Here is a 22,603-nt window from a genome sequence, read left to right as displayed (position 1 = left end):
AGAGGCACTACATCAGCGCACACCTGAGCAAACGTCTCTGCGAGTGGGAGAGGCGACGTCCGGAGCGCTCCGGAACATTCCAGAAGGTCAAGGTCACGGAGAGACAGAATAAACTGTGCAGAGAGGGTCAGCACATCAATCCCTCAGTCTGACAGAGAAGGAGAGGAGTGGACAGATAGAGGGAGAGAGAGAGAGAGAAAAAGAAAGAACACAGTAAGAAGAAACTGACTAAAAAGCAGTGAAAGAAAGAAAGAAAGAAAGAAAGAAAGAAAGAGAAGACAGCACGAAGAAAGCTACATGCTGCACAGGCCTCCTGTCACATCACACAAATGTGACGTGTTTATTTAACAGCAGGACCGAGAAAGAGAATGAGAAAAACAACAGAGCAAGCAAATGGAGGAAAGAGAGAGACATCACCACAAACACAGATGGAGAAATTGAGAGCAGGAAGAAGGGGGGGGGGGGGCAAACTGCTAAATCACAGCAGTGTCTCGACTTCTATTAGCCAGCTCCCATGAAGTCAGCCTTCACCATCTCAGAGCTGCACACGGCTTTAACAAGCTACTGAAGACACACAAACAGACACACAAGGCACACACACACACACACACAGATTTATTTTATAACCTTTCAGTTCTTATCAATGCCTTGCCAGACTGATCCTTATGTAAGAGTTTCCACTCAAAGATTTTCAGGTTTTCTGAACGTGTTGGTCATAAATACATCAGCCCAAAGTTTCCACTGCAAAGTTTTGGTTCCTCACCAACACACACACACACACACATGCACACACACACACACACACACGCACACACACACATGCGCAGACAGAAAGAGCAACATGAGACAGACAAAGCTAAGATGTGGAGGGGAGGGTTGGGATAATCCCCTAATTGTGCTTCTTGGGGCTTTAATGAAGACTTTAAAAAGAATGTGTGACTAAAAACAGATGCTTGCCAGCAGGACTAAGTGGAAATTAACATGGAGGAGGAGAGGAGGTAGGAGAGGAGGGAGGAGGAGAGGAGGTAGGAGGAGAGGAGGTAGGAGGAGAGGAGGGAGGAGAGGAGGGAGGAGGAGGAGGAGAGGAGGGAGGAGGAGAGGAGGAGAGGAGGAGGAGAGGAGGGAGGAGGAGAGGAGGAGAGGAGACTGATAAGGGCAACTACAAAATACATCCCACATGGAATTTCTCCCTCTTTCTTTCTGTATTAGGGTGTGTCTGTGTCTATGCACCTAGACTGCTATGCTCGCTTGTTTGTGTGTGTGTGTGTGTGTGTGTGTGTGTGTGTGTGTGTGTGTGTGTGTGTGTGTGTGTGTGTGTGTGTGTGTGTGTCTGTGCACCTACTGTAGACTGCTATGCTCGCTTGTGTGTGTGTGTATGTGTATGTGTGTGTATGTGTGTCTGTGTCTGTGTACCTAGACTGCTATGCTCGCTTGTGTGTGTGTGTGTGTATGAGTGTGTGTGTGTATGTGTGTGTATGTGTGTGTATGTGTGTGTATGTGTGTGTGGATATATGTGTGTGTGTGTGTGTGTGTGTGTGTGTGTGTGTTTGGATGTACGCCCCCAGACTGTGTGTGTGCGTGTGTGTACCTGGCAGTGGGTCTCCGGCTGTGTTGACCTGTACAAACACAGGCTCACTCTCCAGAGTGTCCTCCACCGCGTAGATGCTGATGTTGTACTGCAGGCCAGGCCGAAGGTCACTCAAGGTCACAGAGGTTGCTGTGTCTGGCAAGGTCAACTCTGTGCTGCTGCCCTCAATCGATGGAGTGTAGACCACACGGTAACCTGGAAACAAACACAACAATCACACACATATCGAAGAAAGGATATTTTAAGATTATCCACGAAAATGAAATATTCTTTTCTTTTTCATTCACTCCTTTTTCAATTCAATTCAAGTGAGCTTTATTAGCATGACAAATATGTTTGCATTGCCAAAGCAGAACATACATTTAGACATACATTTACATAGATAATGCTTGGAATACAGTACATGGCAAATAGATACGCATCCAAGATTAACAATTTAACAACTTTTTCAATGTAAGCCCATAAACTGCCGGTAAACACAACTGAAAAGTGTGTGTGTGTGTGTGTGTGTGTGTGTGTGTGTGTGTGTGTGTGTGTGTGTGTGTGTGTACCTGTAATGGGAGCCTGAGGCTTGTCCCAGCTCACGGTGATGGAGGTCTCATCCACATCCTCCACCTCATGATCAGCGGGGGCATCAGGAGCTACAGACAACACCAGGGAGAAAGAGTTAGTGTGTCTGTGTCTGTGTCTGTGTCTGTGTCTGTGTCTGTGTCTGTGTCTGTGTCTGTGTCTGTGTCTGTGTCTGTGTCTGTGTCTGTGTCTGTGTCTGTGTCTGTGTCTGTGTCTGTGTCTGTGCACGCGCGAGTTTGTTTGTCTGTGTGTGTGTGTTTGTCTATGTGTGTGTGTGTGTGTGTGTGTGTGTGTGTGTGTGTGTGTGTGTGTGTGTGTGCGCGCGCGTATGTGTGTATGTGTGTGTGTGTGTGTGTGTAGGGGGGAGTTATAGGCTGATGTCCTAGAATGTGTGTGTGTGTGTGTGTGTGTGTGTGTGTGTTAGACTTACCAGTGGTCTGGGAGGTAGTGAGAATGAGGTTGGGTTCTCCCTCAGGCATGACCTCGTAGACATTGACGTTGTACTTGCGTCCAGGCAGCAGCTCATTGATGTTGACAGAGGTAGCCGTCCGAGGCAGATCTACAAACACACATACACACACACACACACACACGTTACCATTATCCTGCTGAAGAGCAAAACCCTCCGTACAGTATCTCTAAAAGTGCTTTATACTGCATGTTCACAGTAAGGAGTGAACCAAACCCTCTGCACCACTGGCCAAGGCTGGCCCACATCAGGCCCAGGTTTGGTGCAGAATCTTTGGCCATGGCCGATGTTCTATCTGCCCACTAATCATCCCCCAGTGTACTTGGCTCATTCATTCAGCTCTAGCTGGTGTGTGGTGAGTGTTCTGGCACATAATGGCTGCCCTGCATCACACAGGTGGGTGCTACACATTTGTAGTGCTTAGTGAGGTTCTCCCTTCACTGTAAAGCACTTTTGGGTGCCTTGAAAAAGCGCCATATAAATGCAAGTTGTATTTATTATTATTATTATTATTATTATTATTATTATTATTATTATTATTATTATTATTATTATTATTATTATTATTATTATGGGATGTTTAAGGGTGACACTGACCCAGGACAACAGGCTGTGCTCCATCCTCGCTGAGCTCGTACTCCACCCTGAAGCCAGAGACTGTGTCGGAGGCAGACACCCAGGAGATGACGAAGCTGCTGGACGTGATCTCCGTCACCGACTCCGATGTGTCCACCATGGGAGGAGGAGGCGTCGTCTCCCCCTCAGAGGTCGCCACTGTGGAGGGGACAAGGAGAAGGTGGTCAATTCATCACGTACAGGGCTTACACTAAGGAAGAAGTCTGTGCCTGAAGTTAGAGATTTTCCAAGAAGATATGTATAATTATCTATTTTAAATCTTTAAATGGCTTGGCCAATTTGCATGGGCATTCAGTCTCTGAATTCCAACACTGCCTGAGAACAGACTCTTGTCTTGTCTTGTCTTGTCTCAGACACTTGTTATACAGCTAGGTTATATAGAAAGGAAAAATGCACTACATAAGACATATTCTGAAAGTGTGTGCATAAGGATGTATGTATGTTTATGTGTGTGTGTGTGTGTGTGTGTGTGTGTGTGAGATAGGGCTGAAACAATTAAATGATTAAATGGTTATTTGTCAACTATTACTATGTATGTGACATCTTCCACTCACGTGAGCCATATGTGGTAGTGAAGTCGAAGCGTGTGAGCTCTCTGTGTCCGAAGCGCAGGATGCTGATGAGCTGACCCTCGTAGGTGATGCCAGGCTTCAGGCCAGAGATGGTGTATGAGTTCAGGTGGCCGGGGATGGTCACCTCACGCCACGGGCCAGAGGTGTTTTTCTGCAGAAGGATTACAGAGAATACAGTGACCCACTGATCCATACACAATCCCATGGAGCTGTTTACAAAAAGTCACATATGTATATACAAAGAATGTTGGCTGGAATTAGTTACATTAGTTACAGGAACTCAACACCAAGTGCTTTGTGTTTTACACTGGACAAACGGTGTCTGTTTGCTGTTTGGAAATTAATATGGCAGCGTGTTCAAAGAGATTTTTTTATAAAACAACACCTGGTGATATCACAATGGGGCACCAGTGAGAGGACAATGAGAAATATGCAATGAAGGGCAGCTCAAACAATGGATAACAGGTATGAAGTGATATCCCACAATGCATCAAGCATGAGAGTGAGAAGGTAATGGTGCATTTATGAGCAACTGGGAAGTGGGAGAATTCTTGAGTTAAGGGGTGGGGGGGGGGGTACGTCACACCTAAACTGGGGACTTCCCATCTTTAATTGGGAGCTTTGTGAGTGCTCCCAGGAGAACGTTCGATATACTCGATATAGTGAAAGATAACTTGTTCCATGCACAAATAAGTTTGTTTATTTATGTTATATTTAAGTCATAAGCACAGGTCATTGTGATATTGAACACTACATCCCAGAGTACCCTTGAGTAACTACTTGATGTTAGCCTTCTAGCTAGCTAGCCTATGAACATTAGCAACGTCGCCAGTTTGTTGCTGTCAAGTGAACGCTCAATTCAGAAGTCTGGATTTCCCAAGTGGGAACATTCCCAATTCCCAGCTGCATGAACGCACGACAAGGAGGGAAGAGCTGTCTCCATATTCGGTAGCATGAAAAGGGGCTGGTTATTGGGCAAATAGCAGACATATTGCTTGCTGATGTGGAGGTAGGTTGATACTTGACAGTGAGGATAGCAGTTGCTGTGGTACAGGGGTCAAATTTGTCTCTATCTATAATGTGGTGGTGATGAGGAAAGAGGCATGGGATGTTTTGAAGACGAGAGTGAGTTTACCGTCGGTGGTGAATACTGATTTTCACATGGTGTGGCTTTAGGGGTTCAAGCATATGTCTACTTGTGTAGCACTCATTGTGGAGTCGGAGAGGTGGACAGGGTTATGGGAGTGCATGTTAGTGTGCGTACCACTTTCCACTTGAGGATGTACTGGTTGATCTGTGTGGAGGGAGGGGGGCTCCACTGGATGGGGTGGGAGTTGGGCTGGTTACCGGACTCAGTGATGATCACCTGCACAGGACGGTTACCACCTGGGAACAAACATCAATGAATCAGTGAATCAACGAATCAATGAGAAATCAATTATGAAAAATCACAACATTGTTACATAATCTGATGTCTGCTTAACATGATGGTTGTTTACAATTATAACCAAGTAGTAGAAACCCAAAGCAGTGTTTGTACCGACATAAAATGGAGCCTAACAAGACTCACAACATCTTTAACTATGTGTAAACATGAGATTTCTTTCATTCTGAAGGGTCCTGATCTGAGGAGTATTTGTACTGGTCCCATGTTCCAGCTACAGGTTCGGGCTTCTCCGTCTTGCCTCATCACACAGATGTGTTAGTTCAAACACTGTAGCATACCTGAACACGTACAGTTCTTAACACAGCATAACAACATCACTTCTCCGTTATCAACTCAAACGTGAAATATCAAAACAGCCGTTCCCACAGCTAACCAACACCTCTTGGAGAAAGTGAGGGAGATCGGTGTGTAAATGAGGCTGGAGTAAAGTGTGGGAGATCCTCGAATGCCTGTGGTCAGGGAGGGAGAGGAGTCTGGATGGGAGTAAAGTGTGGGAGATCCTCGAATGCCTGTGGTCAGGGAGGGAGAGGAGTCTGGATGGGGGTGAAAACAGAACACAGCCCTGAGTACCAGAGGGGGGGGGGGGGGGGACACTCCCCTGTGAGATTCTCAGGGTCTCAGCAGAAACACATCACTGGTGAATAATCATAAAAAAGAAAGAAAAACCCCTCTCTATGAATCTCTCTCTCTCTCTCTCTCTCAAATACATAGATAGTTGGTGAGACATAAAAGTTGCATCTTCACATTAAATTAAATAAAAACACATAGCACACCCACAAATGTGATGTGTTCTGTCGTTGACCCTTCACACGCCCTCACACATTCTTCCAGTCTTCATCATACTGTTTACTCTACAGAGGGACTCCCAGAATGCCCTGTCAGACATACAGTATACAGTATATGGTCCAGATGCATTCAGTATATGGTCCAGATGCATACAGTATATGGCCCAGATGCATACAGTATATGGTCCAGATGCATATCAGTGTCAGAGGTCAAAATTCAATCTGGGTCAGATGTCAGATCCAGTATGAAATGATGGGCCGGATATGGTGCTTATCCAGTACTAAATGGTGGGTCAGATATGGTGCATATCAAGTGCCAAATGATGGGCAGACTGGTGCCAAATCAGGGCCGGAATAATGCCAGATCAGGCCCAGTTCCGGGCCAGTTCCATGTGCCTGATCAGGACTGAAGCCATATCAGAGTCAGCTGATGTCTAGCCCTGCCCCCATTACATCACCTCTACATCCATCATCCACCTGACAAGATGGGGCCGAGCACACGTAGGGTGGAGCAGCACACGAGTTTAACCCCCGTCTGCTAACACAAACCCTCCCCACACCCCTGCCCCTGCCTGGCCAATCTGGTATCCATTTAGTCCAATTAAAAAGGCCCGTGAAGGCCCACTGGCTGCGTTGGCTAACACATTAGCGTTGGAATCCCACTTAGTCTGCATTAAATCTGCGCCACATCATCATCGCTCTCCTGTTGCCCTTTCTCAACGCCACAGCCAGACGCCCTCGTGGCACAGCTGAGGCCGATTAGAGCTTAGCGCACCAGAAGAGACCTCCACTTAAAGGTAAACGCTGCTTTCCGTTCCAAACCTGTTGAAATAGGTGATGCAGGGTCACAATGAAACAGTGGACGTAAACATTCTAGACATAGTTTAGATTCTGAGCCGTCTACGTATCTAGTAAGATTGATGATTGCTAGTCTTTGTGAGGATTACGGGATATTGAACTCAAAGTCTTTGAGCTCTGAGTCTGAGGCGATTACTTTCCATCCAACCTTGGAAAACCCTCAACGTCCACCTTAAAAGACCACAGTAAAAAGGAAGCATCCTCAGATATGCAAAGATACACAGCAATGCAAACAAGGAGTAGGAAGTAATCGGACTGTAAAATGATTCTACAACATCAGAGGGGACCACAAATGCACATAACAGCAAACTGCAACCCGCGACCTGCAAACACCGCAAACACTTTGAACAAAAGCTAACATGGAGACCAAGGCAGTGGGGGACAAAGAGATGCCATCTGGCTTCACGTGTCTGGGCAAAGCATCTTTCCCCCTCTGTTCCACTTCAAAGGGAATAGCACATGCAGGGTACACAGAGGGAGGAGACCTCTCCCTCGAAAAACAGCAGAAACTGTTGTCTGGAAAACCCCCTGAAAGTACTCACACAGTGGTTCTGAGAAGAGCAAAGACAAAGACACACACACACACACACACACACACACACACACACGCTGGAGTCCTTTCACACCACCTTGCCACCTGAGTGAGCAAGAGAGGCTGACAGCAAATCTTTTGCATTGCCTTGGGTGAAGGAAAAAAAAAAAACATCTGGAACGGTTTTCTCCCCTGAGAGGAACTCTGACCAAATTGTTCTCCACCCAAGCCCACGGGACTACTTCTAGCAGCCACTGAGGTCAAAGGCAGCCGCGCGAAGCCTCATCGAATACATATTTCTCCCATCTTTGAGTCAGCTAATTGCAAAGGACAAACCAGGGCAGGAGATTAATGGAGGACTATCCCTTTTGATGTATGTGTCTGCGGCGTCAGATCACAAGGCATTCCTCCCCATCTTAGATAGCAGAGTTGTCACGCATGACTGAGTTTTGAGGGCCAATTTTCAGGTCAATCACTGGTGTCCTACTTTCTGACACTGTAAATCCTCTGCTATCTAGGATGGGCCCCCCAGGTCACCAGGATATGCCTGGGAGACCAAGGCAAAGAGCCTCTGGACAAAGAGCTCTATTTTATTTCGGGTACATTAGAGTACATCACGTGAGATTCCTCCATAAACAGAGATCTGAAATTGCATGAGCATATCTTTTGTTGTAAGGCCGTTATTTTAAGGGCAGTCCAACAAAATGAATGATACGCTATAGCAATTTCATCTGTAGAGAAACGTTGAGGTTATGTACACAAGTGAAAATGGCCTGACTAACATGATGTTATGAGATTAAACCACCTGAGTAAGACTTCTCTAGCGTATATAGCCTAGCATTACTAGCATAGTTCACTCACCTACCTGACTAGCATTGCCAGAGACTTTCTAATGTGGAGACACAGCACTCTAAAAATACTTCATAGAAATGCATGGGGCTAGTTTGTCACGCCAATATGGCCGTTGTCTACACATATGCCACCCCTTCCTCGGCAAAACGTCGACATATGAATACATTGAGCCAATCATGTGGTGTGATGTGAATACATTGAGCCAATCATGTGGTGTGTTGTGAAGACATCGTGCCAATCATCTGTTGTGATCTCGCCGCTGGAGCAAGATTGGTGTCGTGAAGCCTTGCGCACGCGCATTTCTGCCGAAATAGATGCCCGACGAGTGCCCAAAAAGCGTTGTCAAATGGCCGCCGAGTGGAGGGACTTGCCTAAAAGGACTTTGGCATTGCCCACTCACCTGGGTAAGTATGTGACTAGCATTGCCCACTCAACTGGGTAAGTGTAACATAATTAGCATAACGGGACTAGCCCACTCACCTGGGTAAGTGTAACATAATTAGCATAACGGGACTAGCCCACTCACCTGGGAAAGACTGCTGGGGCTCACAGCTCAGCTCTCCAATACCGTTGCCGTAGCAATAGCACTTGTAGCGGATTCCATGGATGACTTTGTCCCAAGAGTCGCCGATCTGGTAGAACACCTTGGACTCTGGCTCTTGGCACTGATCTGGGAACAGTATTTGAAACAATCGGATCACTGTCCTCATAAACCACACTGGAGTTTACAACTTGGCTGCTACCAGACACTCTGGACTGCATGTGTGCTTTTTCAGCACTCCTCTGGGAGTAAAGCTGCTTCTCCACCTACACTGTACAAAAGGGGCTTTTCAGATACACGTAGGAAGAGCTTCTTCTCGAAAGCTAATCTTCCATATCCGAGCTAGGGAGCAAGGGATGTAGACTATAAGCTTGTAAAAAAAGGGAAATGTATTTACTGTGAAATCCATCCAAAATAATCTCCCCATGTGAGAATAGATGATCAACATAAGGACACATTGATTGCTGTAATAAGTTTTGACGTAAACACACTGATAAATGAACCAGGGACTAGTAGGCCCACACACAGAGAACGGGCCTCCAGCAACAACTTTGCACTAAAGTGTCTGAAGTAGGCTACTAAACCAGCAAAAGCTTTTGAAATGAGCCTTGGGGGACTATATGATGGGCAGCTTTCTTTCCTAAGTTACTGAACAAAGCAAATATTTTTGCTGGTTTTTTGTCAGTGAATGGCGAACAGTACACAGGTACAAATGTGAGCAATACCCACCAACAGCATCACACTTCCAGCGTCCACGGCCCTGGCCGAAGCAGGTGCAGTTCATCAGGTAGCCCTCATCGTGGTGCTTGGTGAAGGTCTGGTTCACGTCGTAAGTCAGGCCATCAACAATACACTGGTCTGAGAGAAAGAAATATGAAGCCATGAAGTCAGCATTGCCATTGCTATATCATTATGCACATACACATCCACACACACATACACACACACAGACACAGACACAGACACACACACAGACACAGACACAGACACAGAGGATTATGACGCCGGACCTTTGAGTTGCGAGTAGGCTAGGCAGCTCCACTCCCCGCGGCCATTTCCAACACAGGTGCAGCGCATCATGTGACCCAGAACGTCGTGGCGTTTGTCCCACTGGTCACCCACGCGGTACATCACACCCTCGCTGGTAGTGCACACCTCCTCATGAGCTAGCACAGAGAGAGAAAAAAAACATTTAATTACAACTTACACAAGGGATAACACATGACACAAATGATGTGTGGGACTTGTGTCTCTCACAATGCTTTTCAACTCGATTCAACTCAACTTTTCATGCTCACAGACCACTTTAATCTTTTTTTGCTACAAGCACTTTTCTTCCAGCTAAGGGATGGCCAAAGCTTTCAGAAACTAATTATATAAGTGATATCAGTCAATGGGCACGTCAGTTTTAAAGGGCTTTATTGACATTGACAGTGTCGTTCCTCTTTGGGCGTTTCATAAATATGTTGTCCATCTACCCCACATGAAGCCAGAACAACAGAAGCTACTGAATAACTGTAACCTTTGCTAGCATTGCTAGCATTCATTGGTATCAACCTGTAGCCCCTGGCTAGCATGTCCACATCTGATGGCCAAAGTTGCAGTTGCAGGTTCTCCTGTAATCTACACAAAAGCACACTTCAACCAACGTTCCAGGACAACTACGGTTCTCTCCACGTTTCCACTGCTCCTTCAAGCACTACAGCCCACTGCACATGAAACACAGTCAGGCTGGTTATGAATTATGGAGTAAGCTCCTAAATTCTCACATTAAACTTTTAACTTATTCCAAGAGCCGGAGTCACCCTTGCCAGCACAAACGCGCCGTTAGGGCCAGCTCAGCTAAGTCCTGGACGAGCTGCCTGGACGAGCTCGTGTTTCCTATGGAGATGCACCACTGAAAGCAAGAGTTCATTCCAACTGTAGCATCATACCTTCCCTGACAAATCAAGCCATAGTCTGATGTAAAACAGCACAGCTGAGCGTCAACTGAAGGCACTAGTGATATCATTCACTAGTCTGATGTAAAACAGCACAGCTGAGCGTCAAATGAAGGCACTAGTGATCTCATTCACAAGGCTGTCAACACCCGGGGAGGCAACTGGGCAGGGTCTCGGGGATGAGCACATTCTTGTCTTTGTGTTCTTTGTCTTCGCCTTCTCGGCCTAAGCACCTGGAGCCATCACTCAGCCACGGCGCCGGAGGGTGAGGTGAGGATACCCCCACCTCTCAACCCCAGCCACAGGAGTGGACATACATGGGAAAGCGTCGACGCAAAACATGGATGAAGTCATCGGGATTTAGCAGCGGTCATTACGAGCGGACAAAGGGCAGGGCGGGGTTTTGGGGGCGACCATGATTGGTGCAATTGGGTCATAATGAAAAGGAGTTGAGAGTTGTGTGGCGGCGTTGAGCGACCGTGGAGGAGGGTTCGTAGGAGGAGGTGGAGGAGGGGGAGAGGAGAGCACAGCTGCCCTGGAGAGGGGCCAGAGGAAGGGAAGAATCCCCGCCAGCGAGACCATGGCCTGGAGCCAGCCACAGTCTGTCTCATTCCTCTCGCTCTCGCTCTCTCTCTCTTTTTCTCCCTCTCTGTTTCTCCCTCTCTCTCTCTCCCTCTCTTTTTCTCCCTCTCTTTTTCTCCCTCTCTTTCTCTCTCCCTATTCCTCTTCCCTTTCCTCTCTCTTCTTTCTTCTACTCTCTTTGGTTTATTTTCTGGCTAATTCTGCAAAATCTTCTGTTAGCGTTTCTGGCCATTTTGTATTCATCTCCTGTCGTCATCTCTTCTGCATCTCTATTACCTTCTAGTCTACAGCTCTATCTACCTCTTTTTCCATCATCCCTCATTCCCAGTCTCTCTCTTTCTCTCCTTCCCTGCGCTCATCCTGTCTTTCCCATAATCTGTCTTTTTCTCTGTCTCCATGCCTCTCCTGAGTCTCCAGACGGCCCCTGCCTCCTTGCTCCTTTCTCATGGTAATCTGACCACCCTCCTCATTAGCTTTAAACAACCCCACTAAACTCCACTAACTGCCCCCACTTATGCCCCACCCAAGATGACCTGCCACCAATCATCATCCTCATCATCATCATTCTCCCTCTGCACAGAGATCCTTTTGAGGAGATTAGAGATGGGAGATTGACCTTCAGTGAGTGAGAGAGAGGAAAATGAGGAGGACGAGGAGGAGGAGATATTCTATTTTCCCACAGCTAGGACCCTGTTAGGACACCTGCAGCCCGACAGGAAGAGTGAAGGTGCTAACGACATCAAGGTCAGGGGGTTATTAGATTAGATCCCTACAAAGCACAATGCTCACACAGACTAATTACTGACACCTCACCAAGGCTCGAGGTCACTTGATAACATCCCCCTCTCTAAATGTAAATGAAAAAGAGCAGACTACACCAGCACTGCATGAAAGGAAGGGAATAGATATCACTGACCAACCAACCAACACCCTTCCAAGGGTTACCCCCCCGTCTCCAAAACCACAAACACCCTCACACCCATTCTCTTTAAACCATTGCGTTTAACCCAAAAAGCGTCTCCTTGTTGATGGGGCCTAAAGCACCCCCATCAAAGGGGCTACATGATGTTGACTGGCCCAGCAGGGGGGACTGCAGCCTGGCCTAATTGGCACCCCAACAGGGGGCTGACTGGAGCCCCTCCTGATCCCTGGTTGACAATAAGCTCCATGTCAATAGGCTTGAAAGCAGTTTAGAGACTAGATGTTTACACAGCAAAGATAGGTGCTATTACTTTCCCTAATCAGATCAGCGTCTGTGACACTTGCACTGAGTAGGTCCTCATAACAAGGGAGTGTTACATTACAGAGTCAAGGGAGGACTTGTTGGGATCTGACCATAGGATTGTAAAAAAACCCAGATTACAGATGATTACTGCATAAAAAGGTATCATCAAATATAATTCACACACAAAGATGACAAGGGCATTCTTCTTTCTGTAATTGACATCTTAAAAGTTCTTCACAAAGCCAAAAAGGATAAGAAAACCATGTGCAATTTGTTGGTTGCTAACAGTTTAGACTAAAATGCAACACGAATTGAGTTTGTTTGCCAAAAGCCAAAATGGAACTCTAATGGAATCTGAGAACCACAATTGGATACTTAAAATTCCAGCCAAACATTCTAAAATTCCAATTGTTTTTTTTTTTTAATAATGTGGTCTCCGTAGTGACTCACCTGCCATCGGACAGAAGCCAAAGCGCTGCTCCCCGTCAAAGTTGTAAGTAGTACCGCACCACTTCATGCCGTCTTGGCGACCGTCAGCGGAGCAGTCGGTGTAGTTGCGGCCGTTGTAGAGGAAGGGGAAGTGACAAAGAGCGCCGTTGGAGTTCCCACCGCGGGTGGACACCAGAACTACACACCAGAACATACAAATAACACAGTGTTAAAGAGATACCAAAACAAGTCAACACGAAGACTTAACTCCATATCTTGAACTTTCTTCCATATGACAACACAGGACTGGGGACTTCAAAGATACAGATACATTTTGACATAGGACAACACCATGAATTAAAAAAAACACACACACACACACACACACACACACACACACACACACACACACACACACACACACACACGAAGAGTGATAATAAAAGTTACAATACATTATGACATATCATGACAAATGATGAGGTTTGAGATATACTGTTATGTGATGCATGGAGGAGGTGAAATGAATGGTGCTCACCGTTCTTCTCTGTGCAAAAGGAGTACTTGTGCTCCGTCTCGAAGTCCGAGGCAGTGCTGCACCAGAGCTGGCCATCGCTGCGTCCCTCGGACGTGCAGGAGTAGTAAGTTTTCCCCATGAACACGAAGGGGAACACACATGGCTGGCCGTTTGAGTTACCACCATAGACCTGAGAACGGCCCTCTGCATGGACGCATACACGCACACACACACACACACACAGAGAGAGAGAGAGAAAACAAAGATTTTAGTCAAAACAGTGCATTCCTTCATTCAAACAAATTGATGAGAAGCAATATCATATGTAAGGGATAATGGACGACACGGTGGTCTGTTCACAGAAGTTAATGCACCGTCGAGGTTGTAAAACGGCCCCGACTTGTGTTGTGTTCATTTCCTGTTACAATTTAAACGTTTTAATCGCTAAAACTGTCTTGTTTGTAGAACTAATTTCTTCCGACACATATCAACTAATTTCTCAACTCACAGGACAAACTGCCGTAACTAGTTCTAAATGGATGGTTGCTACGGCCAAAGGCCAGTCGTTAGTTCTATCTCTTCCGTTGTCAAGCGGGCGTATCCCAAGATTCTGATGAACTTTAGCTTTGAAACATCGCTTTTACTTTTGACTGCTGTCATCCATCTAGCTAAAAGCCACCTCCGTCATATCCTACAATGTTGCAATGTTCTGAACGTCTGCATTTTACAGCTCGGATGCAACGTGACAGTTCATTTAAACTTCACAACGAGTTCGGCGAATTAATATACAAGTGCGATACGGCCAAAAAATGGATCTACTTCATAGGTGTGCAGATAACATACGGTTAATGGTCGTTCTAAATTACGTAGGACAAAGGGAAATTCAACCAAGCAGTGGAATAAGAAGCCAATATTGTTGTTTGTGTCTACTGTCTGCATGAGGGAAGCATTGATCATGTCCGTAGGTGGTCTACAGTACATGTGCTTGGATGAGCATAAAGCAACAAACAACAAGAACAATGGGTTTCATGTACAGTTCACATCTAAAATGGCAACACAGCATCTGAAAGTCTTCAGGATTTTTTACAAGAACTCCATATCTGTGTGTCACTCTGGACCGTCCCTCATCGTCCGGTGCTCTGTGGTCCACTCAATCAAATGTTACGGTCCATGTCCAGCGACTGACTGAGCCAAGTATTATCCTCTATGACTTAGTGCTGACCATGTATCACAGAGTGATTTTTACTGACACTCAATCCAGTCAACATAACTTGAAAATATCTGATGAAATCAGATTTTTGGAATGCAAGTGTATGGGGGTGCAGGGGCCCTCCTGCCTCCGAGGTTACATATTGTGCTACATATATCAAGGAGCGTTCTCTGTGATGTGAACCAGGCTGTCGGGGGAAGATGTATAGTACAGACATAGCCCAAGGCCATATATATATATATATATATATATATATATATATATAAATATATAAAATACATTTATGGACCCTGGGACTTCAGCCAACCTCCCAGACCTCTAGTAGCACATTGTTCTATAGTCTACGGGATTAAAATAAACTCAGGTCTTCTTCATGGTTAAGTTTTATTCCAAAAAACATGACTTCACACACAGATCCTCCTTTGTCATAGACTGTGGCTTGAACTCAATGCAGAGCACAGGCTCAGACTTCATACTGGATGCTAGCCTCGTGAAATAAACGTCTGGGAAGCAGAGATCCAGAAAAACAGCTGTCTCTCCCAGTTGAGATAGCTAATTAGCTTATTTTGGAATCATGAAGAGTGGAGAAAAACAGCAGGTTTACTGCAGGGGTAGGACTGAAAACATCCTGCTAGCAATGCTATTACTGTCTTCCCCTGTGTTTCATAGTTTACAATTTAATTCTTAACTGAAATTTGTCAAATTAAGATGAAGACAGTGTGCTACTAGAAATTAAATTTGTGTGTAAGTGGTCATCACTGATACACAAAGCTGACACACTTTTAGAAAATGTAATTTTCTACTTGGCTGTTGTCAAATTGAGTCTAATACACACATGATTAAACCGCATATTATTTACCTGAGTGTGTGTGTGTGCATGTGCATGTGCTTGTGCGTGTACATGTGCTTTTGCATGTGCGTGTGTGTGTAAAATACCAATGACAGGTGAGGGAACTGTGGAATCCATAAAACAAACAACAGTGAAAGAAGTTAAAAAGCGCTCACCCCACTCCTCACAGCTTACTCCATTGCCCAGGCAGGTGCACAGCATCTGCTTGTTGCCCTGGCTACGGATCCAGCGCATGCCCAGCGCGTACGCCACACCTGAGTCCGTCACGCAGGAGTCCTCAGCGGCAGTCTCCGGCATCACCGCCGGCTGGAACACCGCTGGCTGGATGTTGGTGATGACGCGAGAACCAGTGCCTGGGGGGAACCAGAGACGTTGACTTTCACAAACCCCTCTGGAAATAACAAGCAAAACTAAAACTACTCCAAACTGAAGCGAGAAAGAGTGAGGGAGGGAAAAGCGGAGAAGAGAGAGAGATGTATGACAAATGTCAAATCTGATTTAAATATTGTTGGCTCTGACTTTCAAAATCTGTTTTATATATTCCTCAAGACTTCACGTGGATAGCATATGTTAAGACAGGAATAGATATGTTATATTTGGTAAATCCACAAATTAACCTCAATGCAGACAATTCATTATTTACGATAAACAAACACCGTAAAGTTCCTAAAATGACCAGATCCTTAGTGCTAGTGTTATAGTAAGCCACTTTGGAATGTGCAAACACACAAGTTCATGTGTATTGCAGGTGCTCGCCAGACCTCCTTCCTCTTAGTCAGGGTCAGAGGTGAAGGGTTAAAGGTCTCACCCAGTCCTGTGGTGTGAAGCGAGGCGTGCCTCTCACACTTCCACTCTCCGCGGCCGTTGCCCGTGCAAAGGCACTGCAGGACATTCCCACGGGCGTCGGTCTTACTCCACGTGTCCCCGATACGGTAGGACGAACGAGTATCCTGGTCGTTACAGCGATCTGAGGACACACACACACACACACACACACACACAATAAACATTTGTTTTTCAACTATATGCCAACATTCTCTTGTATTTCCATTCACAAACGGCAGAAAACGTGCACTGTAAAACCACAGTCTAGTTAAGTAAACACACCTGTGTTCCACAACAACCATGCCCACTGAACGACAACAAACTCAAGATGGAGGAGAAATACTGCTTGTCTAGCATACTTTCCCTGCTCTAAAGGCTCTAGAATAAGTGTTGGGTTTCCACCACCACAGCAGTAATTAAAGCTCTCTCTCTCTCTTTCTCTCTCTCTCGAACACTTTCACTGCTAGGTTTCTGCATCTGCTTCCCCTTCGCCTCCAGTCAGCTGGCCCGCCCCACCAATGCTTCCCACTGCCAGTGGATCTGAGCTGCAATGGGGTTAGAGGATAATTAAACTGGGAGCCAGCTGGACAAACCTGTGTGTGTGTGTGTGTGTGCGTGTGTGTGTGTGGTAAGGAATGTTCCATAGGCTGGAGCTCTGTTGAGAGAAAGGAGGCCAAAGCCAAAGTGGTAGGACTCGTGAAGGGCAACTCCCTGGTGAGCACTTTATGAAAGGCTCACACACACGCTCACACACACAGCCATTCCCAAACACACTGACTTACTTCTTGAGGTGCAGGTGATGCGACCGCTGCCCTCTCCCAAGCAGGTGCAGTCCACAATCATCCAACCCTGGTACGGCTTCTCCCATGTCTCCCCAACCAGGTAGGAGGCCCCCGCTGCATTGTCATAGCAACGCTCGGCTGCACACAGATGTAAACAAGCAGGGCACTCAGCTTAGAACTGACTGAAATATGTCTATTCACTCTGTCTGTTCACACTGACAGTTTTAGACACATGCCCACACCAATGCATCAGATGAAAGAGATCTAGACCACACATAATGATGTGCATGTGATGATTAGCAGACACTTCCTTCACAAGCAGGGGAATTCTTGAGACACCACCGACTGCCCCCTCTCTCTCCAGAGACCCACCATCCACCCCCCGCATGTCTCTCTCTCTCTCTCTCCCCAGACCCAGTCCAGATGTGCTCGACTGACTCACCCACAGGCTTGCACGTCCACTCCCCCTTTCCGTTTCCGAGGCAGACGCACTCCAGCATGTAGTTCCCGGTGTCGTGCGGTCTCTGCCATGTGTCCCCGATTTTGTAGGAGTTTCCACCCTCATGGCAACGGTCTGACGGGGTGGAGGGAGTGTAGAGAAAAGCTCGTTAAGAGAACAGAGACGTCTCCGTGGGTCACCAATGCGTTAAATCACCGCTCAGTTCAGCTTGCGCGCGGATTACTATGGTTTGTACGATTACGCGCGCGCGGTCCAGAGAGACACTCACTTGCAATGGTGCAGCTGATTTTACCGCGCCCGGAGCCAATGCATGTGCAGTCCCAGATCATCCCGTCCTTGGGTCTCTCGTACGTCTCGCCCACCCGGTAGGAGCGCTCATTCACTTTGTCGTAGCATGTCTCCTCGGCTGGCGAGAGTTTAGCAAGAGAGAAAATGCAGTCAAAGCACTATCTATCCAGACACACTGCTGCTACCCACACATCGACAGGTGAGAGGCCATGGAAATTCTCTGGTTGTTGTTGCTTAGGAAAGGTTTGAAGTCGGTATAGCGCACTTATGCTCAGGTATGCGTCTCTACAAGCGGCTGTGAAGTTTTCAGTGAGACATCTCAAAACACGCTGACATAACAGTGGTCAGAAGAAATGATCGGGCATGCACTTTCAACGTCAACAACACTAGTCGCTTACCTTCGGGCTTCGTTTTACACTTGATTCCACCAACCCCATGACATGTGCAGATGAGCATGCTCCCCCGGTAGGAACGTTCAAATTGTTCATTAACTCCATAAAACTGTCCATTTTCAATGCAGCCCTCTGCCAAAGCAAGGTATTTGCCATTAGTCTACGTGAAATCGTGTCCAACACATAAGCGTCAAAACGCCTCAATAATACATAATCTACAGCAAAAATAATACAAAAATACTCAAAATACAAAATAAAACTGAAAATGTATTTCACTAAAATGCACAAATATAGAAGAAAAAAATCCACGGCTACAAAATACACAGGAAATACCTCGATGTAATCTCTATACTCAATATGAAAAAGTTTTCTCTATTTTGTCCTAAATGCCATAAAAGTCTCATAGTAATCAGATTGTTTAAGCTATACTTGTAATTAATTCGTTACACTGATATCAGCCATTGTCAGAATCACCACACCAAATCACCACCAGAATCAGAATCACCACCACTCCCTACGAAGCACGCACCTTGGGACACTGATGATACCGCTGGCGAGTCTCCTCCGCTGGGATAGATCTCCTGTGCTTGTCTCTTGGATTTCCCCGTGCCCTTTGGCATGCAGTTCACAGCTCCTCCGATGAGGAGTACCGCCAGTACCCTGGCCACAGGGCTGCTGGACATTTTGGTTTATTTTTTGTACCTATAATGCAGGTATGTAAGCACAACCAATTTAATGGTTTTTTTTCCTGCTCTTGACTAATTTCTAGTGAATTGCGCAGTGCACTGAGTTGAAGAGGCACAGAAGTCGGGGACGGGAGAGGTGCAGTCGTCTTCCTCGTCTCGCACCAGACGGAGCCTCTATGTGCTTTCTCTCCGGCTCTCCTACTTCACGCGATGGCCCCGCCCTCGATGCACCTAGCTGACTTTGGAGTGGGGAGCGTTTTTATTTGACATTCCCTGGGAGGAGGGGCTAACCACGCACATAATCCAGTGGACGTCAAACGGACATGCTGTCGCTGCGGCTCTGCAGCTATGTGTCATTCACAGCCTACTTGTAGAAAAGCAGGGGGGAACGAAATAATACAAGTTATTAAATTCTGTATGGGAAAAAGAGTAGCCATACATTGTTTATTTAAAACTTATAAATAAACGAGTTAATTAGCCTAAAGTCCGCAACTTTCGGATACATTGAAGATTGGTTGTCCTGTATTTGAATTTCTTCATGTTCAAAATTGGTGTGAAACAACTCTGCATTTTGTCCTGCTATTGCGGAGTAAGCACATGGAGTGGTCTATGTAATGTGACCTTTCTTTGACAATCAGAAACAGATGTGATCGGGTTATTGTTTACCTTTTGTCCCGTCCTCCTTATATAGCGAAAATTGCATTACAAAAGATTCAATAAACCAACAAAACAGCACTCCTTGTGCCATGCGGTTTTAGGGGCCTGAAATTGTAAGCATGACCTGGTGGCTCATATTCAATCTGAGCTGGATATAATCATCTAATGCAGAACATGTTGTCATAAAGGTTCCTTACTAGCCTACTTGCTCTCTCTCTCCCTCTCTCTCTCTCAGGCTCTGCTCTACATCTCACATATGAAACTAATTAGATGACCAGAGCTGAAACTATATCCCCTGTCTCTCTCTCCAGCAGGCAAGATAAACGTAATCAGTTGGGGAGTAATACACGTTGTAAATCAGGGATAGTGCCTTGTTAGGGGTAAGAGGGTGAAACAGTTGTTCCAACTGTTTTATGGAAATGCGTGACGACCAACACCTGCAGCAGAGTGAAACCTTGTATGACAACAGTGGAGCCCAGAATGGATTTGCCTCTAAGCGGCCACAAATTCACTCGACCAGGACTGTTTCTCAAAAGCATTGTTGAGAAAGCCAGTGTGGTGTAGAGACAGAGAGTGCTCAAAATGATGCTATTAAAATGATGCTATCAAAATGATGCTATGTCTATTTATCGTTTACGGTAACAACGGTGGTTGTTCAACAGTGAAAGCCACCAGATTGGATTAGATCTGTGCCAGGTTCACTTCAACGTTAGTTGGGAGAGGAAAACAGACTGAAAGCTTTCGCAATACTACAGAGAACTGAAAGACAAACCCAAAGCGTCTGCTGCTAAATTGGCAGGGCTGAATTCAGGGTCCCAGATCTGAATAATGGGCCCCCTTGTACGAATACTGCATCCTCATAAGTCACAATCACCAAACCACCACCACTACGAAAGCATTTGTATTGTATCACACACACACACACACACACACACACACACGCTGCCTGCATTTTTACTGGTCTGTTTGTGCCCTGGGCCCCTGTAAATCCTCTCCATCTTTCACCCTGCTGGTGACGCTTGATGAATGAGAGGCAGGAATGACCTGGATGTTGAGAAATCCTTCACCTGACATCTGATCTCTGTCTTGCCTGTTTGTCTGTTAGTCTTATCTCTGGTGTCTGTCCCCATGGGGGCTTCTGTTGATTCTCTCTCTCTCTCTCTCTCTCTCTCTCTCTATCTGTCTCTCTCTCTCTTCACACTGAAGTGAAATGGTGTAAGGGAGATAATGGTGATCACTTACTTCCTACACTTTAAGGGCCAGTTTCCCATACATGGATGAAGTCTAGTCTCATGGACTAAAGCGAAATTCAATGGATCGGGAAAAAATAGCTTTTAGACTATGACTACCTTCGATCCATGTACAAGAAACCGTCCCTACATGCTTTTAAGGAATGCGTTTAAAGTAGGAATTGATTGACATTCACAATGTACCCTTTTACTGCAAAGGGGGCAACCTATTTGTCTGAAATGGACAAAAAAGTCATGCTCCTACCCACAACAACAACGTTGCTAGGGCAACACCAGCCGTTCTGAGCATTTACCATCAATATTAGAGCAAACCCACTCTCTTTATCCTAAGTCAGTGTTGCATTAAAATTAGTTTGAAGCCATTATATTTTACTCTCTCTCTCTCTCTCTCTCTCTCTCTCTCTCTTTTGTTCTCAACAGTGCAGGCTCTGCGTCAGGAGCTAACTCTTCCTTCCAGAAGCCCAGACTCCAACAGAGGAGAGACGTGCCGCTGATGGATGGCTGTGATGGATCCAAGATGGCGGCGCGTACACACGCAGCGACCTCTCTCTGTCCCAACCGTACGGTGTTTTGTTCGTTTAAAAAGTGTTTGTCCGAAAGTTTTACGTGTTCGTCTTGTCTTACTACGTCGTACTACAAGTACAGCAGGCAGTTTTTAATCGACATCTGCAAAAGCAAGTTTTGCAGCGTTCTGGACTTTGCAACAGAGACGCTAAAGGAACTCGGACTACTCCGGCCTGCAACAACACCGGACTCGCCTGCTACTCCTCCCCCGGAAAGAAAGCGTCGGAAGCGGTGTGCGAGGAAGCAGAAGAGGGGCAAGCGCGGAGGCGTCCGGGCCAGGCTAGCGGCCAGCCCAACTCGCCCAGCCATACCATCCATTCTCCTGGCAAATGTACGATCACTGGACAACAAAATGGATCACATACGACTGCTGAGATCAACGAACCGCACAGTAAGTAACTGCTGTGTGCTCGTCTTCACTGAGACTTGGTTAAATGACAACATTCCGGACTCTGCTGTACAACTGGAGCAGCTAGCATGCTATCGAGCAGACAGGGCCATTGTAAAGGGAGGTAAATCACGAGGAGGAGGAATCTGTGTTTACATCCGTGACGAATGGTGCCGGGACACTGTAGTAGTATGCAAACACTGCTCACCACTGGCAGAGTTTATGATCATAAAGTGCCGACCTTTTTACCTGCCAAGGGAAATTACTGCGATTCTGCTAGTCGCAGTATACATCCCGCCTACCAACAACAACAGTGATAAGAACGCGGCTCTTAGTGAACTGTACCAGGCTGTCAGTGAACAACAGACGGCACACCCAGACGGTTTCACCATCTTCACTGGAGATTTTAACCATGCTGATCTAAAACTGTACTTCCAAAGCTACACCAGCATGTTGATTTTCCAACAAGAGGAGATAACATCCTGGACCTGGCCTACACTACACACAAAGGAGCATACAAAGCCACCCCCTCCCCACATTGGACTTTCAGACCATATCACTGTTATGCTAATGCCGCATACAGACAAAGGTAAAAGTTTAACAAAACCGGTTCGTAAGCAGGTAAAAGTGTGGCCTGAGGGAGCCTCCGATGCTCTTCAAGACTGCTTTGACACAACAGACTGGGAAATGTTCAAGCAGGCAGCCACT

At 46.2% G+C, this 22,603-nt stretch overlaps 1 protein-coding gene across 1 annotated transcript in view; it reads right to left on the bottom strand.

Moving 5' to 3' along the window:
* Positions 1–19,245, bottom strand: part of fn1a (fibronectin 1a) — a 49,318-nt gene extending 30,073 nt beyond the window's left edge. The window contains exons 1-18 of the mRNA XM_048239145.1: positions 18,880–19,245; positions 18,357–18,482; positions 17,939–18,076; positions 17,653–17,784; positions 17,211–17,348; positions 16,412–16,570; positions 15,759–15,956; positions 13,565–13,747; positions 13,048–13,224; positions 9,861–10,016; positions 9,580–9,708; positions 8,836–8,979; positions 5,100–5,221; positions 3,818–3,986; positions 3,225–3,401; positions 2,589–2,717; positions 2,140–2,229; positions 1,589–1,783 (exon numbers count right to left, since the gene is read on the bottom strand). Coding sequence (XP_048095102.1) covers positions 1,589–1,783; positions 2,140–2,229; positions 2,589–2,717; positions 3,225–3,401; positions 3,818–3,986; positions 5,100–5,221; positions 8,836–8,979; positions 9,580–9,708; positions 9,861–10,016; positions 13,048–13,224; positions 13,565–13,747; positions 15,759–15,956; positions 16,412–16,570; positions 17,211–17,348; positions 17,653–17,784; positions 17,939–18,076; positions 18,357–18,482; positions 18,880–19,033 — 2,716 coding nt within the window. The 5' untranslated portion in view covers positions 19,034–19,245. The remainder of the gene's footprint in view (positions 1–1,588; positions 1,784–2,139; positions 2,230–2,588; positions 2,718–3,224; positions 3,402–3,817; positions 3,987–5,099; positions 5,222–8,835; positions 8,980–9,579; positions 9,709–9,860; positions 10,017–13,047; positions 13,225–13,564; positions 13,748–15,758; positions 15,957–16,411; positions 16,571–17,210; positions 17,349–17,652; positions 17,785–17,938; positions 18,077–18,356; positions 18,483–18,879) is intronic.
* Positions 19,246–22,603: the final 3,358 nt, after the last annotated feature.

This window comes from Alosa alosa, chromosome 3, assembly GCF_017589495.1.
Source record: "Alosa alosa isolate M-15738 ecotype Scorff River chromosome 3, AALO_Geno_1.1, whole genome shotgun sequence".
Classification (NCBI taxonomy): domain Eukaryota; kingdom Metazoa; phylum Chordata; class Actinopteri; order Clupeiformes; family Clupeidae; genus Alosa; species Alosa alosa.
Note: the sequence above shows the minus strand (reverse complement) of the source record. Positions and strands in the feature narration are given on the sequence as shown.